General features: G+C 36.2%; 2 protein-coding genes across 5 annotated transcripts; both read right to left on the bottom strand.

Annotated features, from left to right (window-relative positions):
• Nucleotides 1–9,978: 9,978 nt before the first annotated feature.
• Nucleotides 9,979–12,896, bottom strand: LOC127744762 (uncharacterized). 3 transcript variants are annotated; one of them, XM_052257027.1, is made up of 5 exons: nucleotides 12,829–12,896; nucleotides 12,683–12,748; nucleotides 11,331–12,488; nucleotides 10,410–10,521; nucleotides 9,979–10,258 (listed from the first exon to the last, which is right to left on the bottom strand). In XM_052257027.1, exons 3-5 carry the CDS (start codon nucleotides 11,338–11,340, stop codon nucleotides 10,084–10,086), a joined length of 297 nt encoding a protein of 98 aa, XP_052112987.1. In that variant the 5' UTR covers nucleotides 11,341–12,488; nucleotides 12,683–12,748; nucleotides 12,829–12,896; the 3' UTR covers nucleotides 9,979–10,083. The 3 variants fall into 3 exon arrangements, with proteins under 3 accessions (XP_052112987.1, XP_052112988.1, XP_052112986.1); XM_052257028.1 differs by having other exon boundaries at nucleotides 10,410–10,494; XM_052257026.1 differs by lacking the exons at nucleotides 11,331–12,488; nucleotides 12,683–12,748; nucleotides 12,829–12,896 and having other exon boundaries at nucleotides 10,410–10,646.
• An 18-nt stretch (nucleotides 12,897–12,914) lies between these two features.
• LOC107474936 (probable auxin efflux carrier component 1b) lies at nucleotides 12,915–14,460 on the bottom strand. 2 transcript variants are annotated; one of them, XM_052257025.1, is made up of 6 exons: nucleotides 14,101–14,460; nucleotides 13,783–13,868; nucleotides 13,532–13,689; nucleotides 13,349–13,425; nucleotides 13,159–13,262; nucleotides 12,915–13,077 (listed from the first exon to the last, which is right to left on the bottom strand). In XM_052257025.1, exons 2-5 carry the CDS (start codon nucleotides 13,853–13,855, stop codon nucleotides 13,196–13,198), a joined length of 375 nt encoding a protein of 124 aa, XP_052112985.1. In that variant the 5' UTR covers nucleotides 13,856–13,868; nucleotides 14,101–14,460; the 3' UTR covers nucleotides 12,915–13,077; nucleotides 13,159–13,195. The 2 variants fall into 2 exon arrangements, with proteins under 2 accessions (XP_052112985.1, XP_052112984.1); XM_052257024.1 differs by having other exon boundaries at nucleotides 12,915–13,262.
• Nucleotides 14,461–16,692: the final 2,232 nt, after the last annotated feature.

Here is a 16,692-nt window from a genome sequence, read left to right as displayed (position 1 = left end):
AGGGCTGAGATTTCGAACAGCAACACGTGGCTTACCTCAAGATTGGTTGTATGGGTTTTGTAGAGCTCTCGGCGGTGAACGCGTGGCCGCAAACGGGGCGGCAATTGGAGCTCTAGATCAAAAGTTATGGTGGTTTGAAGATCAAGTGAGAGAAAGAAGTTGAGAGAGAGTTCTTCCCTTCCTCTCCACCATTTCAGCGTGTTTGAGTGTGTTGTGAGGAGAGAGAGTGTTGAAAACTAGGGTTTTGGTTAAGTTATGTTGCGCCAAGGGCCCACTTTGGGTCCAATTGGCCCGGTTTGGCCCGTTCGGTCCAATCTTGGTCCGAATTCTATAAAATTGGTACCAAAATTCTTGTCTCAATCTCCTCTATCACATTTAGCCATAAAAATCACGTTTTAGGTTTTCCAAAATAAATTCTCATTTATGGGTTAATTAGCCGTTAATTAACCGGGTTTTACACCGCTAGCTAGGACCTGATGGAGAAGCTGGAGCAGCTCGAGTGACTGCTAAAGGCCGTAGCGCTACTGGTTCCAGCGGCGACGCTGTTGATGGCGCACCAACTGCTGCACCTACTCAGCCGCCTTAACAGGGGGACCACGACGCTACCGCCGCCGATGACGACGATTATCATGATCTGTAGGGGTTAGGGTTTTTTGCATTTTTGTTTGTTTAGGGTACACTACTCTACTTTTGTGACATTTTATTGTCTTCATGCCATATATTTTTTATAACATAATTTGTTGATTTTTGCTAATTTTAGATTTGTGATAGCAATTTTGTTAACAAGAGTTTTAATTTGATTTGACTGTCAATTATGGCTAAACTGTGCTAAAAAAATAAAAAATAAAAATCCTACCGGCGCATGTGCCGTCGGATTAATCTGTTTTGGTGCCATTTGAAGCAAAATGGTGCCAAAGTTACTGTTGAATTAATCCAACGGTAAAAATCAACCCAAGCTCGACAATCCATTGAAAACGTTGATGGAAAGACCGCCAGTAATAGCGTCAGACTAAAAAAATATGGCAGTAAAGGGTTTTCGCTGCCGTTTATATCGCCAATTACAGGACGATGGTAAATCTGATGGTAGTTAGCATTTTTCTTGTAGTAGTAGAGGATGTGGGAAAAGATAAGTTATATAATTTTCCTAAGCAACATGCAGTACAAACAATTTTAGTTATATCAAGCTTCAGAATACAATCATTTAACATTCTGACTAATATAGGAGATGAAGGATGTCCTAGCCTATTGTGCCAGATTTTGGCATTATTTATGGCATAGCTAGCAACAAGCATTGCTATAGTTGGTTGAAGAGCAAGGGTGAAGTTTTAAAACTTATACAGTCCATTCTCAATTGAGCCAAGGAGGAGCAATTCCTTAGTCTCCTGGGATTTGACACAACAAAAGTCATCATGGAGCTCAAAGAAGACTTTGTTATCCTTTGCAAGTTTATTGACACTAGTCAAGTTCTTCGTAATATTAGGACATGCAACAAATTGACTAACATAAACAATTTTGTGCTCAAATCAGATTTAAATAAAGAGTTTTTAACATGAGTTCTTTGCAAACCTTAACCATCTCCAATCATGACTTGATCTAAACCATCATAAGTTGTTTTCTGCATCAGGTTGTATGGATCGGGTGGCATATGGTGCGTAGCTCATGAGTCTGGATACCAATTCATATCACTCAATGTAGAGGGAATTGCTATGGCATTACTTGTAGCCATGTTTGCTCTTGGACATGGCCTTTGAAATTGTGCATTCGGATATTGTCTGAATCATTGTTACTACCCATTGACTCAAAATTTCTTGGTTCGTAACTATCATCATATCTATACCAGCACTATGCAGCTGAGTGCCCTAGCTTGTGACATACTTGACAAGTGATTCATGGTCTTGAAAATCTATTTTCTTTTCCAAAATTGCCTGTTCTGCCTCCTCTATCACAAAAAATCGTTGAATCTACGTCCTTTAAAGCCATATTGTGTATGTTGCCTCTAAAATTGCTTATTATTTTGACCCTCATAGTGTGCTATGTTTGGATAAAGAGGGTGACGCGTTTTTAATTAGCCACCATTTTGACGCATGTGGACCTTTGTTAGCCACAAATTTTGCCATTTGGGCATGCTCTGTTTTGTGGGAAAATGAAACGATGCACAACAACTTTTGCTTTTGCCACGCTTTACCCGTGGCAAAAATGGAGAAAAGGGAGTTTTTTAGCCCAATTTTTTTCCGTGGCCAATGTTAATTGCTATTTAACAACAGTTTTTTCGTGGCAAAATAAAAACATGTAATAAATAAGGTTCAACTTTTGCCATGCTTTATTTGTGGCTAACATAGGTAGACTGATTTTTTTTCATGCTTTTTTTGGTTGCCAATATTGATGGGTTATTTAACAATACATCATTCTGTGGCTAATTAGATGTTTTTAGTTTTTTTTTTGTAAAAAATAATTTCTAGGTATTAATTGCTAATTTTTTTTGAAATTGTTTTCCTTCTATTCATGTGTGTGTATATATATTGACTACTATTTTCAAAATATTTTACATTAAGAGATACTATTAAATAAGCAACAATAACCAATCATAAACCACAATATATAACAAACTAAATAACAATGGTCCAGAATATGCATTGTTCATGAAAAAAATTAAATCAACAATGTTCTAAAATTCTATACGATAACAAATAAAATTATTTCTAATAACGTGGTTTAAACTAGACATATCTAAAAATTAAACAAACAAGGCATGAGGTACATTAAGTCTGACTAAGTGTGTGGCACGTCACCTGAAAAGTAGGTACTTTATCACCATACTTTTGTATTAGAAATGTGTGAAGAGTTGCCACTTGATCCTTAACTTGTTGAAGTTGCCTCTCAAAATCCGAATCATGCTATTGTGATACACTACTAGAGCCACCATAATTTGCAACTCCAAGGATACGCTTTGACTTACCAAAACCACTAGGACATATAGTATTACTAAAACCACGAACTTGCTTACCATTCTCAAGACCACAGACTTTTTCAATTGCATACGTTTGAGGGAACACCTTCAGTGGCAGCACACTTTTGATTTTAAGGAAAATGCTCTGATATTTGTTCCTACATATATAATTGATGTGTGAACATCTTGTACCCTTTTTGTTTATTTTCTATCTATTTTTAGTTAAACTTTATTAAGTTTTATTATATTTGAGTGCAAAAAATCCTCTTTTGATGCTACTTTGAGTCGTTTTAGTGTTTTTATGATTTCAGGTGAAATTCGGAGCAATTTGACAGAGTTTAGAGCAAAAACAAAGGAAAAGATCTAAAGGCCCACTCTGGGCGCTAAACGCCAAGCTAAGCGCCAGCAAGCTTCACAACTATGCACGTTTCTTCCCTCTTTGATTTGAATTGAAGGCCCACTCTTGGAGCATCTTTAGTTGGACTTAGCCTTTATTAGTTATCTTTTATTTTATATTTGTAATTTTTATTTAAAAACAATATCTTTTAGTTTTAGGATTTTTATATTTCTATTTTATTTTATTAGGTTAATATAAAAGGAAAAAGATCCACCCATTTTAGGGGATCGGACTTCCGCACTTTTCAGAACCCAAGTTTTTCTCTGTAAGTCATGAGTCACTAAACCTTTTGGTTAAGGTGAGGAGCTCTGTTTATTTCTATGGATTGAGATTATTACTTTTCTATTTTAATCAATGTACTAATTCAGTTTCAAGGATTACTTTCGCACTTAATTTTATAAATCTAGGTGGAATGAAAGTATAACCTTTATTCTAGATGTGTTATTGTGACCCTTGGAAAAGGTCTCTCACCTAGACACAGCTTGAAAGTAAATTCCACCTAAATTGCTAATTACATGAACTAATTGAGATACGTGACATAGAATCCTATTTGCTTTGAGTAATTGAGATTTTTGTGGCCATAAACTAGTTTTGAACTTAACCCTCTAATCAAAATTAAGTGACCACGACGGTGGTGGTTAATGAAGGTTAGAGGAGACTAAATCACTAAGACATTAGGGTTTAGTCGTTTACAGTTTGCCATGAAATAAATCATGCATCGTTAAAATAGTTGGTAAGAAGTTTTAATCCAAAAAATTAAACATCTCCGATACCTTAATTGTTTTCTCTTACTGTTTTTACACTATACATCTTAATTACTTTTTTTACTCTTTAGTTTATTGTTTTATGCAATTTCAACAACCAACCTACTTCTTTATTCGCCTAACTAAGCCAATCAGCTAATCATTTTTGCTCAGTTCCTCAACCCTCGTGGGATCGACCCTCACTTACCTGAGATATTACTTGGACGACTCGGTGCACTTACCGGTTCAGTTGTTGAAATCCTAAATTCCGCACCAATAATACTACTACAACTACTATATACGCCTTGCCTATTAATGGCTTGACATATATATAGATACATACACTCTACTACTACTACTACTACTATATATGCCTTGGTTATTGACAAATTTATTAATGATTCGTCGTGATTAGTTGGTCACCGATAGCCAAGTCATCTTTAAAATATGATCATCTAGATGAGACATTTTTTGATGAGCCAACTTTATGATGAATGAGCCGTTAGTAACATTGGTGCGGTATTTTACAACCACAAACTAACCGGCAAGTGCACCGGGTCATACCAAGTAATACCTTACGTGAGTAAGGGTCGATCCCACGAGGATTGATGGATCAAGCAACAATAGCGTTTGATAGGATTAGTTAGGCAAGCAGAAAATGGTTTTGAGATATTCTAAGAGCATTAAACAGTACTTTAAAAATTTCAGAAAGTAAGCAGCAATGAGTTGGGAATAAAATATTTGAGAAAGCAGTTAAGGTATGTCACGTAATTAATTTCAATTAGAGGGTGATGATCAATTTCTAGTTTATACGCCAAAAGAATCCTAATTATCCAAAAATAAGGGGATTATATGTCACGTATCCCATTAAATACAAATAATTAGAAATTCAGTATAAAAAGATCAAACGAATCAATCTATGAAAGTAGACAGAGCTCCTCACCTTAACAATGGAGGATTAGTTGCTCATGGTTCAGAGAAAAATAAGGGTTCTGGTAACAATTTGTGTCCTGTATAAATGTACCGAGTTCTTATTTGTAACTAATCCTAATAAATTTTAAAATCTAATTATCTAAAATTAAAAATAATATATTTTTCCTAAAAATTAAGATCTGAATTTAAATTTGAATTAATTAATCAAGTCTTCAGCTGATGGGTGGGGACCACTTGATTTGTTCATTCTGCAGCTTCTAATCTGTGTTTTCTGGGCAAGAAACTGGGTCAAAATGCGGCCCAAAATCCATGCCAACGATTTCTGTAAATTTTGCAGATCGCACACGTCACGCATACGCGTCAGTCACGCGTACGTGTCACTGGTCTTCCTCGCAAGTCACGCGAAAGCGTCGGTCACGCGGATGTGTCACTGAGCAAATCTTCAATTCACGCCCACGCGTGTCTCCTTTGATTCTTGTGCTGCAGAAACTCCGTCAAATTCCGCCGAATGCTACCTAAAATAGACAGTATTGCATAAAACTCAAAATAGCATCCATAGTGGCTAAAATATAATTAATTCTTAATTAAACTCAACAAATTAGATGCAAATTCACTAGGAAAAGATAGACAAGATTCTCACACATCACAACACCAAACTTAAACTGTTGCTTGTCCTCAAGCAACCAAAACTAATATAAGCTTATGATGTGAATTTGCATGAGAATGAGAGTTCGATTAAGCTCGTGTCTCTTCTTATAGTGGGGTTTACAACTGCGATCCTGAATTGGTTTGGCATCTCACTCTCCTTTGAATCAGAAGAATGTTAATGTCATTTGGAATTAGAATCCGGATAATATTATGAATTCTCTGATCTTTTATATTTCAGTTTAATCCTTGAACACAACAAAATTTACTTTAATTTATTTTTCTTTGGTGCTTTGTACCTTGAGCTTAGCCGTGACTTTAAATGTTTTGTCTCAAAAGTTACTTGACACAGAAACACCACAAGCACTTAACTGGGAGACTCTCTTTGAGTACTGATTTTTCTTTCAGTTACTTCAGACAGTGGTGCTCAAAGCCTTTGGCATACTCTGTTAAACGCACTTGGTCTCGACTCTAAGTGTTTTGTCTCAAGGATTACTTGACACAATCACACCACAAGCATATGACTAGGGAAACAACTCTTTGAGCTTTTAATCATGTCTGACCTCCCTAGTCATTGATGCTCAGAGCCTTGGACCTTGCTTTTATTAATATTTATTTATTTTTATTCTCTTTTTTTTCTTTTGCTGTTTCTTTTGCTTCAAGGATTAAATTTTTCTAAATTTCAGAGAAGTCATAATAATTCTCTCAATTCCTATTCCTTATACATTAACATCCCTTGATTCAAATTCAAATATGCACTGTTCATATCATGCATTCAAAAATCATAGAAAATACCACCACCTTTAAGTAAATCAGACTATTCTTAAAATTAACTCAATTTCTCATGCAATACATCACTTCTTTTTCTTTTCTTTTTAGATTCAAGTTCAGTGAGTGGTACATGAAACATCTTTTCAGCGTTAAAGCAATTAAAAAAAACTAAACTAGTCTTAGGATTCTAACTAATAAAGAATCATGCAACAATCAAAGCAAAATAGCAGAAAGCCGGAACATTACATAGAAAAAGAGGGGAGGAATAAAAAATGAAAGAAACTCAACCACCTTAGTTATCCTAGCGGTTGCTTTATTCTTCAGGTTGTGCTCCTCAATGAAGATGATTCGCTTCCCTTTTGTGCCAGAAAACCAGTAAGCGCAGCGTCCAACAACACCAAACTTAAAGGTTTGCTTGTCCTCAAGCAAAGAAGAACTAAAAATAGAAGAGACGAATATTATGAGGAGAGAAAAAAAAGGATAAAAGAATAAGAGAGAATTAGGATTGGGAGAGAGAGAGAGAAAGAAAACTGGGCGGCGCAATCGACGCGTACGCATACAACACGCGTACGTGTGGATCGCGCATTTTTTCATAATGACGCGTTAGCGTCAGGCACGTGATTGCATGCCCTGGGTTTTGTGCGATTTGCACAAAGCCAGCCACGCGCCCACGTAACTTTCTGTTCGCATGGCTTGGGAGCCAATTTTTCATACGACGCGTTTGCGTCGTTCACGAGCTCGCATGGATGGCCATATGAGCAACTGATGCGAACGCATAAGTCACGCGTCCGCGTGCCCAACTTTGTGATTTAGCACACTTCCTGCCCCAAGCCAGCACAACTTTCTGTCCAAACACTCTTTTACGTCGAATTTGTAGGTCACGCGTTCACGTCGGTGACGCACCCGCGTGAATGGTGAAAATCACAAACGACGCGAACGCGTAGGGTACGCGAACGCGTGGGATCGTTTGTGCGAAAGGCTCCATTTTGGCGTCACTCTTGCACAACTCTCTGTCCAATTTATTTTTCACACACATCCATCTGACGCGTACGCGTCGTGTGCTGGTGCACGAAATTGTGATCAATACTTTTCAAATAATCCCCGGTGATGAATCCAAAAACTTGGTGCTCAATACCATGGCATAAACACAACTTCGCACAACTAACCAGCAAGTGTACTGGGTCGTCCAAGTAATAAACCTTACGCGAGTAAGGGTCGATCCCACAGAGATTGTTGGTATGAAGCAAGCTATGGTCACCTTGTAAATCTTAGTCAGGAAAACTCAATTGGTTATGAATGATGAATAAAACATAAAGATAAAGATAGAGATACTTATGCAATTCATTAGTGGGAATTTCAGATAAGCGTATGGAGATGCTGTGTTCCCTCCGTCTCTCTGCTTTGCTACTGTCTTCACCAATCCTTCTTACTCCTTTCCATGGCAAGCTGTATGCAAGGGTTTCACCGTTGTCAGTGGCTACCTCCCATCCTCTCAGTGAAAATGTTCAACGCACCCTGTCACGGCATGGCTATTCAGCTGTCGGTTCTCGATCATGTCGGAATAGAATCCAGTGATTCTTTTGCGTCTGTCACTAACGCCCGGCCCTCAGGAGTTTGAAGCACGTCACAGTCATTCAATCATTGAATCCTACTCAGAATACCACAGACAAGGTTTAGACCACAATAGTAATTGCATTAATACTCGAGGTACAGCAGAGCTCCACACCTTAATCTATGGTGTGTAGAAACTCCACCGTTGAAAATACATAAGAACAAGGTCTAGGCATGGCCGAATGGCCAGCCTCCCAGTGATCTAAGAACTAGATGTCCAAAGATGATCTTAAGATCAAAAGAAATCCAAAGATGAAAATACAATAGTAAAAGGTCCTACTTATAGAGAACTAGTAGCCTAGGGTTTACACAGATGAGTAAATGACATAAAAATCCACTTCCGGGCCCACTTGGTGTGTGCTTGGACTGAGCATTGAAGCATTTTCGTGTAGAGACTCTTCTTGGAGTTAAACGCCAGCTTTTATGCCAGTTTGGGCGTTTAACTCCCATCCTTGTGCCAATTCCGGCGTTTAACGCTGGGAATTCTGATGGTGACTTTGAACGCCGGTTTGGGCCATCAAATCTTGGGCAAAGTATGGACTATCATATATTTCTGGAAAGCCCAGGATGTCTACTTTCCAACGCTGTTGAGAGCGCGTCAATTGGGCATCTGTAGCTCCATAAAATCCACTTCTAGTGCAAGTAGGGAGGTTAGAATCCAACAGCATCTGCAGTCTTTTTTAGTCTCTGAATCAGATTTTTGCTCAGGTCCCTCAATTTCAGCCAGAAAATACCTGAAATCACAGAAAAACACACAAACTCATAGTAAAGTCCAGAAAAGTGAATTTTAACTAAAAACTAATAAAAATATACTAAAAACTAACTAGAACATACTAAAAACATACTAAAAACAATGCCAAAAAGCGTACAAATTATCCGCTCATCATGTGCTCTCTCTTTTTTTATTTGAATTATATATAGAGCTTGAGGTGTTTGGTTTCTGTGATAAAATAGCTGCATGATCAAAAAATTAGTAAGAACTCAATAAAAATCAACAAGTAAGAAAACTACTACTACGAAAAATAACTAAGGATACGAAATTATCGGGTTGCCTCCCGACAAGCGCTTCTTTATCGTCACTAGCTTGACGGTCAGCTTCTCTAAGGAGGGGGTCATAGGGGCTTAGCTCTTCACCCCTTACTTTGAACTTCTTTTCTATGTCTCCATAACGTAGCTCAATATGCTCCAGAGAGAGGATTCTGATTACTATATAAACCCATGTTGGATTACTGGTCAACACCACCTTCATTCCTGGGGAGAAACCACTAGAAGAAACGTCGTTAAAATCGACGGCCAAATCGACGGCTAAGCCGTCGATAATATTAAAATTCGACGGCAAAATAGATGGCGGAGTTGGTCGCTATTAAGCCTGTCGATTTTTCAAAATGCTAATAAAATCGACGGCTTGTCTGGCCGTCGATAATAATTTAATAAAATCGACAGTTGTTTCGTCTATAATATGAGTTTGAGAATTTTATATTCTTAATAAAGTCGACAACATCGCCGTCAATATTATTATATAAAATCGACGCCATTTCTGTCGATTTTTTATCCAATAAAATTGACAATATGTTTGTCCATAATATGCTTACCAAAATCGACAACGTTGCCGTCGATATTGGATCCAATAAAATCGACGCAGTTGCCGTCGATTTTATTATTCATATACCGACAAATTCTATGTCTATATTTGAGTTTCCTTGTCTATTTTAAAATTAAAAATCGACAATTATTCCGTCGATTTTAATAGATATGTTTTAATTTTTTTCTGTTTGAAAAATAATAAATAATTAATGCAAATAAATATAAAAATAAAATTTATACAGAATATATATAACAAGACAAATAAACTTTTAAATACAAAAATAAAATTTACATTAAATATTAGATAATAAATTTACAAACTTATCAAAATAATAAATAATCCTCTAACATAAAGACTCAAGACAAGATAAATAACTAAACTTAGACTTATATTCGTTTAAATTGTAATCCACTAATAATACTTAATATTCAAAGTAACGTAATTAAATAACCTACTCATACTCGTCTAAATAATCATCCGAGTTATCATGATCGTTAGAATCGTCCTCCCTAAAAAATAGGCTCTGCTGACCACTCGATAATGCATGATCTGCCAAAAGTTTCTGAAGGACAACACCCAAGCTATGTAGAGCACTCTTAGCATTCAATTTCCCACTCATTGCATATCTGCAATAATAGTAACATAAAAAGAATAATATTTCATTATTATTTCTCCAAATTGTTCCAAATTGGTACTACTACTCTTTTCTAGGTATTGCACATAAAGCATGAGACTAAATTCATATTAAATGAAAGGGAATTGATATGAAGAACTTACCCTGGTGTATCATTTTCATCCCCAGAGTTAACTGTAGTTTCTTTCAGTTCATCCCCAGAGTTAACTGTTGGAGAATCAGCATTTTCTACAGCAAATACATGATTTGATGATCCTATTGAAATCAAGAATATCATCAGAATTTAAGAACTTAATTGAAAAATGTCATCAATTAATGATTACCATCAATTTAGCAAATCAAAACCCCACTCTATCCCTTGTTAATGTTTTTATTTTCTTAGATTGTTTCGAATACCATTTTTTTTTTGAAAATAATTTATTAAATTTATTTATATATGAAATTATATTAAATTTTTTAAAAATAAATCTAGTAAGACAACAATTGTGTTTGAAACTGTTTTCAAGAATACACCTAATTTTAAATTTTGAAAGTTATTAGTATAAGATTTAGAATTTAAGGACATGATTTTTCTATTTAATAGGATAAAATAAAGGATTTGCACTTTTAAAGAATATAAAAATAGCATACCAATTCTTCTTTCTTGCTGGCTGAAGAAATTCCAAGTTTTCAAATGATGAGGTTCCTCAAATCACTGCTATATACAATACTAGGCTATTTGCAAAAGTTTCAGATTTATTCGTACCAGTTTATCAAAACCCAAAATAGTAAGAATTGAAATTCTAGGTAATTAATAATATAAACAAATTAATTGGGTAATTAAATAAATAAATAAGAAATAAGAAAAGTATTAATTATTTCAGGTTTTATTTTAAGGTAAAAGATGATAAATGAAAAAATAATATTCACTATAAAGAATTTGGAATAAGATATACTTTTAATATATTAAGGAGATTTCTCCAAACGTATATGTATATATACTTTAATTTATTTGAACTAAAAATATTATGCATAGTTGATACAACTAAAAGAGAATATGTAAGTATATAGCTGAATTAACATACCTCTCTTCATATTCGGATAACCATGTCACATAGTCAGCACCAAAGTACATGGAAACAAATGGATTGTATAAATCTTTAGGGGATTCAAGTTTATAAGCCCTATAGCCCAATTGCCTAAGAAAGCAAGATGTTTTACCATAATTGCCTCAAATCAGTTTAAATTTAAATTGGATAAAAATTTGAATATATTCATTCTTTGCCTTTGAACCTTCAAATTCTTGATGGAAAAGATCTAATGCAAGCTAAATTAAGTAATTCATGCTTAACAGAAAATTCATGAAAATGAATTGCTTATCATAACCTGCAGAAAAACATTACAAAAAGTAGAGAAGTTTGGCTTAGAAATTTGAATATGAGGCTAGGATACACCTTTCAGCCAGTTTAGCAGGGCCTAGTTTTGCCAAAGCACGCTCCACTTCTTCACTGACCTATATAGTTCATAAGACTTAGAAGAATTAAAACGGTACCTTACAAAACATCATAAGGACTGAAGATCTTGATTACTTCCTTTAAATGATTCTTCCATATATATAGCTACGTCCAAATAAAACAATAAATTTAATATTGAATTCTTTAGATCAAACAAAAAACCAATAATGCGTCAAATCAAGTGAAGAGTGTTAGGCTCAATTTGTTCTGAAAACTATTATAAACTCAATTCTGTTTTAAACAAGTATTCATGCATAGTGGGAGTGATCTAATGGGGATGGGTTTGGGTAGTATGCAACGCACAATATTAAATACTTTTGTAGGTGTGATTAAATATGCAAGATTTAATACAAAGGAAGAAACTATAACTCAATTTTTCTGAGTAGAGGTTCCAGAGATGAGCAAAGTCTCTGCAGACTATCCACCTTCAGAGCTTACACAATCACACTATAAATTTTAAGTAAAATCAATGGAGTTAGTTCGAGGAAGCATGAATTATGGAACATATACGGAATTAAAATTAACATGTTTAAATTGAAATAATCAACCAATGAGATTTGTTATCTTTTCTTCTTCCCTTCCCCAAACTGGTTGCTGAAAAGTAAATAAAATCTAAATTGGCTGAATTGGCTATCAATTTATGGTAATGATAGCAACACATTTTCACTGCCCAAGTCCACCACATGATCAACACCAAGAGTCTTCAAAATATGCACATTTTCAGCTCCCCTGAAACCGAGTTATGCAAAATAATAAACATTCAACTCCAAAGGATACCTAGTAAATGGAAATATCAATCAATTGCAGAGTAACTACTAACAAGATGTGGACATATATTGCGTATTATGATAACAATTTGATTAAATATAAATCCAAGAATAGCTAAGCTGAGTAGCTTAAGATAACTACTAAAAAACTTTTACCAATGTTTGAATCAGTTGTCAAGATTATAGGTACGGCCTCTAGTTGGTACCAGCTACAAATTTCACCTGAATCCATATATTAGAGATGATTAACTAAAGAACAAGAATCCATATATAAAAATTTAATTTGCATGAAACTTTCTCACATCTTATGAGAATGAAATAACTTGTAACGTGAGTTCAGAGAAGGCATTGAAGTAGCTTGAAGAGGCAAAGAAGAAATATCCAATAATTTCATTATTCCATAAATGATTGACCTGTTAGATGTCACCAAAATGCAAATTGTTTGCAAGTTCTGGATGCTTTTCCTATTTAGTAGTAATTAAATTATAGCTATCAAGCCCTCTCTACAAACACACTTCATTCATTCCCAACTCTGATTAAGCTTCCGAATTCTACATTGTTAGAGGATGGCAAAAAAAATTACCCTATAATAATATTAATATAACAAAAGGGTGTAAATGTAAATGTAACACCATTATAATTAGTCATTCCTCCCCGTCCTCATCTTCTTCACAGCCCCAACAAAATATAATAAACTAGAGTAATAGGAAGAGCAATTAGCATCCCAAATATAACCCTGCAACAAAATAAACACAAAGCTTTCAGATTTTCAACACATTTCAAGATTACTAACAAGAACAAGATGATGAACAAAGTTCAAACCCTGGGCTTAATATATCAGGATGAACGTTGTATTCCTTAGCAAACACAAAGGGTACAATTCCTTGAGGCAGGGCAGCCTGAAAATATGCACATTACATTAAAGAATCAAATTGATTATAAGACTATAAAATTACAGAACAAAACATTCATAATCAAATTTTTGTTTAAATTATTATTATTTACCTGTACAATGGCAATGTGCAACAAAACTCCCCTTAGTCCTACCACAATTGATGCTACAGCCATTACTGCAGGGCCGGTGAGGAAATGAATCGCCATAGCGAATGAAGCGACCGTGTTTCCACAGGCAATGATCTTTGGTTGCAATGCCATAAATAGCCCTGCAAATTCCACCAAGGAATTCAATTATCCAACAACCGAAAATCAAACAATGTCATGAGTTTAAAAGAAAAATCATAGTAATAAAATCATACCAAGGCTAAACATGGCCATGCCAAGGCCTGCATCAGATAGAATTGATATTGATTTGGCAACAATGGCAGGCATAACAACATTCCACCTTCAAAGCACACATTTGTGAATTTTTCATATCTTGAATAGTACTCAATAATTAAGAAATAATATTTAGAGTAACAGATCAACAGTGCCAGATGACATTGAGCTGCATCAATAATACAAACATTTATATTCTCAATTGATGCTTAGAAAATAGAAGATTATGATTAGGTCATAGTTTACACCCGAAATAGGGGATTTCCAAATGAAACTGAAGTTGACTTTGAAAACGATACCTGGTTCTTGTGAGCTCGATTGAGAGAGAGCGGAGAAGGACCAAGGTAGGAGGAGCGACGACGGCAACAGAGAGAAGGAGCGACGGTGGAACGGCAACAGCGAAGCGACAGGCGGCGCGAGCAAGAGGAGAGACAGTGGCTTGAATGTGGGAGAGCGACAGCGGCACAGCAGCAACAGAGCGCGACGGCGGCGCGAGCAAACGGAGTGACGACGGCGCAACCGTGACACCGTCAGCGAAGAATGAGAGTTGGTGAATTTGGGGTAAAATGAGAAATTTTAGCTAGAACGAGGGTTGGTGAATTGGTGAGGAAATGGAGATTTGGGCTAATATTGTGTTTCTGAATTTGGAGCAGGAAGTGGGCGCGGGGTTGCAGTTTTTAACAATAAAAATCGATGGTACTTTTTGTCGATTATAATTACAAAAAAAAGCAACGTTTTTGACGTCTATTTTATACATTAAATCCACATCGTTTATTTGATTTTAAAAAATAATCTAGATCGTTTAAATTTATCGACGAAGATGTTGTCGATATTTTAAATATAAAAATAGACGTCCTGTCCGTCAATTTTAAAATAAAACTATTTTCGTCCTCTGTTCCATCGACAACATGACAGTAGTTGACGAAAGATTTAATACATCATAAAAAATCGACGATTAAGCCGTCGATTTTATTATTTTATTTTTAATTATCTTTTTTTAAAATATCGACAGCAAGCCGTCGAAAAATATCGACGGGAGAGATAGCCGTCGATTTTTTGCGTCGAAAAATACGCTTTTTCTTGTAGTGAACCTTCAATAGGGATCTTTTGTTTCTCCATCCTCTGGGTACTTTCTTCTTTTTGGGAACCTCCTTCTTGGTAGATGATGCATTCCCAACACCAAACTTAGGTTTGATATCAGGAGAAATTTTATTGACTGTTACCAAGGGAGGTTTGAGCTGCAGATTCTGCTGTGCATCATCAGGGGGTTTTTGAAGGTTTGGATCAATAAGCTCAGCCTACATGCACCTCTCTTCTTCACCTGTTGGCTGTATATCTTTGAAGACATGAAAGACCAGTTGCTCATTATGCACTCTAAGCACTAATTCACCCACTTCTACATCAATCAGAGCTCTTCCAGTGGCTAGGAATGGTCTTCCTAGAATTAGAGAGGCATTCTTATCCTCTCCTGTGTCAAGAATCACAAAGTCTGCTGGGAGGAAGAACTTACCCACTTTGACCAAGATATTCTCCACTAATCCGTATGCAGACTTCATAGATTTGTCTGCCATCTGTAATGCTATCTTTGTGGGTTGTGCCTCTTGGATTTACAGCTTCTTCATCACGGATAAGGGCATTAGATTTATGCTTGCCCCCAGATCGCATAGGGCTTTCTCAAAGGTTGGCTCCTAATGGTGCATGGAATTTGAAAGCTCCCTGGATCTGGCATCTTCCTTAGCAAGTTATTCTGAATTACAGCACTACATTCCTTAGTCAAGATTACTGTCTCATCTCCCTTTAAACGTTTTTTCTTTGACAACAGCTCCTTCATGAACTTGACATAGATAGGTATTTGCTCTAAAACCTCAGTAAAAGGAATATTGATTTGTAACTTTTTGAAGATTTCCAAGAACTTTGAGAACTGCTTGTCCTTAGTCTCCTTTTGAAGTCTCTGAGGATACGGCATCTTAGGCTTGTACTCAGGAGCTTTTGGCAGTGTAGGATAAGTGTCAAGAGAGTCTGGGAATGGGTTGTCTGCACGCTTTGGAGGGGCGTGCTCTACTTCTTCCTTCTTCTCCTCCAGAGCTTCTTTTTCAACTAACTCTTCATTGACCTTGGTCTCAGAGCCAGCTACTTTACCACTTCTTAATTGAATAACCTTGCAATCTTCTCCTGGGTTCACCACTGTATCACCTTGAAATGTGCTTTCAGACCTCTCAAGTATTTGCTTGCTCAGTTGGCCCACTAGCACCTCTAAATTTCTAATGGAGGCTTTGGTTTCCAGCATAACTTGTGCTTCCATACTTGCCACTTGTCTACTTATTAAGGTGATAGCCTTGCATTTCTCTCTTGGATTTAGAATTGTGTTACCAGGAAGGCTATTAGTGGTCCTCTGATCAATTTCATTAACTCTGGTGGCTATTTGACCCATTTGAATCTCCAGGTTCTTGATGGATGCTCTGGTTTCCTGTCTAAAACCTGTCAATATTTCTTCCGAATCATTGTTTTGTTGGAAACCGCCCTGAGAATTATAGTTGAAGTTCTGAGGTCTCTGAGGTTGATCCCTCCATCCAAAATTTGGGTGATTTCTCCATCCCTGGTTGTATGTCTTAGAATATAAGTCATTGTTGGGATTTCTAAGACCACTCCCCATGTAATTCACCTGTTCAAAAGAAGGTTGAGCATAATCATAATTATCATTTTGCACCAAATTATCTGCCATGTCATAGGAGACTTCCTGTGGTGGATTTTGGGTGTTGATAGCTGAGACTTGCATGCCACCCATCTGTTGAGTAAGTAGATTTATTTGCTGAGATATCAGCTTGTTCTGAACAAGAAGAGCATTAACAGCATCTACTTCCAACACGCCTCTCTTCTAAGGGGTTTCAGAA

This window comes from Arachis duranensis, chromosome 2 (genome assembly GCF_000817695.3).
Source record: "Arachis duranensis cultivar V14167 chromosome 2, aradu.V14167.gnm2.J7QH, whole genome shotgun sequence".
Taxonomy (NCBI): domain Eukaryota; kingdom Viridiplantae; phylum Streptophyta; class Magnoliopsida; order Fabales; family Fabaceae; genus Arachis; species Arachis duranensis.
This window is presented reverse-complemented; position numbering and strand designations above follow the sequence as displayed.

Coding starts and splice junctions, on each gene's coding strand:
- LOC127744762 (XM_052257026.1), bottom strand. CDS start 10,543: ATGATATTCTTGATTTCAATAGGATCATCAAATCATGTATTTGCTGTA. Junction 10,259..10,409: donor GATGAAAATGATACACCAGG/GTAAGTTCTTCA, acceptor CTATTATTGCAG/ATATGCAATGAGTGGGAAAT.
- LOC107474936 (XM_052257024.1), bottom strand. CDS start 13,855: ATGCCTGCCATTGTTGCCAAATCAATATCAATTCTATCTGATGCAGGC. Junction 13,690..13,782: donor CATGGCCATGTTTAGCCTTG/GTATGATTTTAT, acceptor TGGAATTTGCAG/GGCTATTTATGGCATTGCAA. Junction 13,263..13,348: donor CCTGATATATTAAGCCCAGG/GTTTGAACTTTG, acceptor ATTTTGTTGCAG/GGTTATATTTGGGATGCTAA.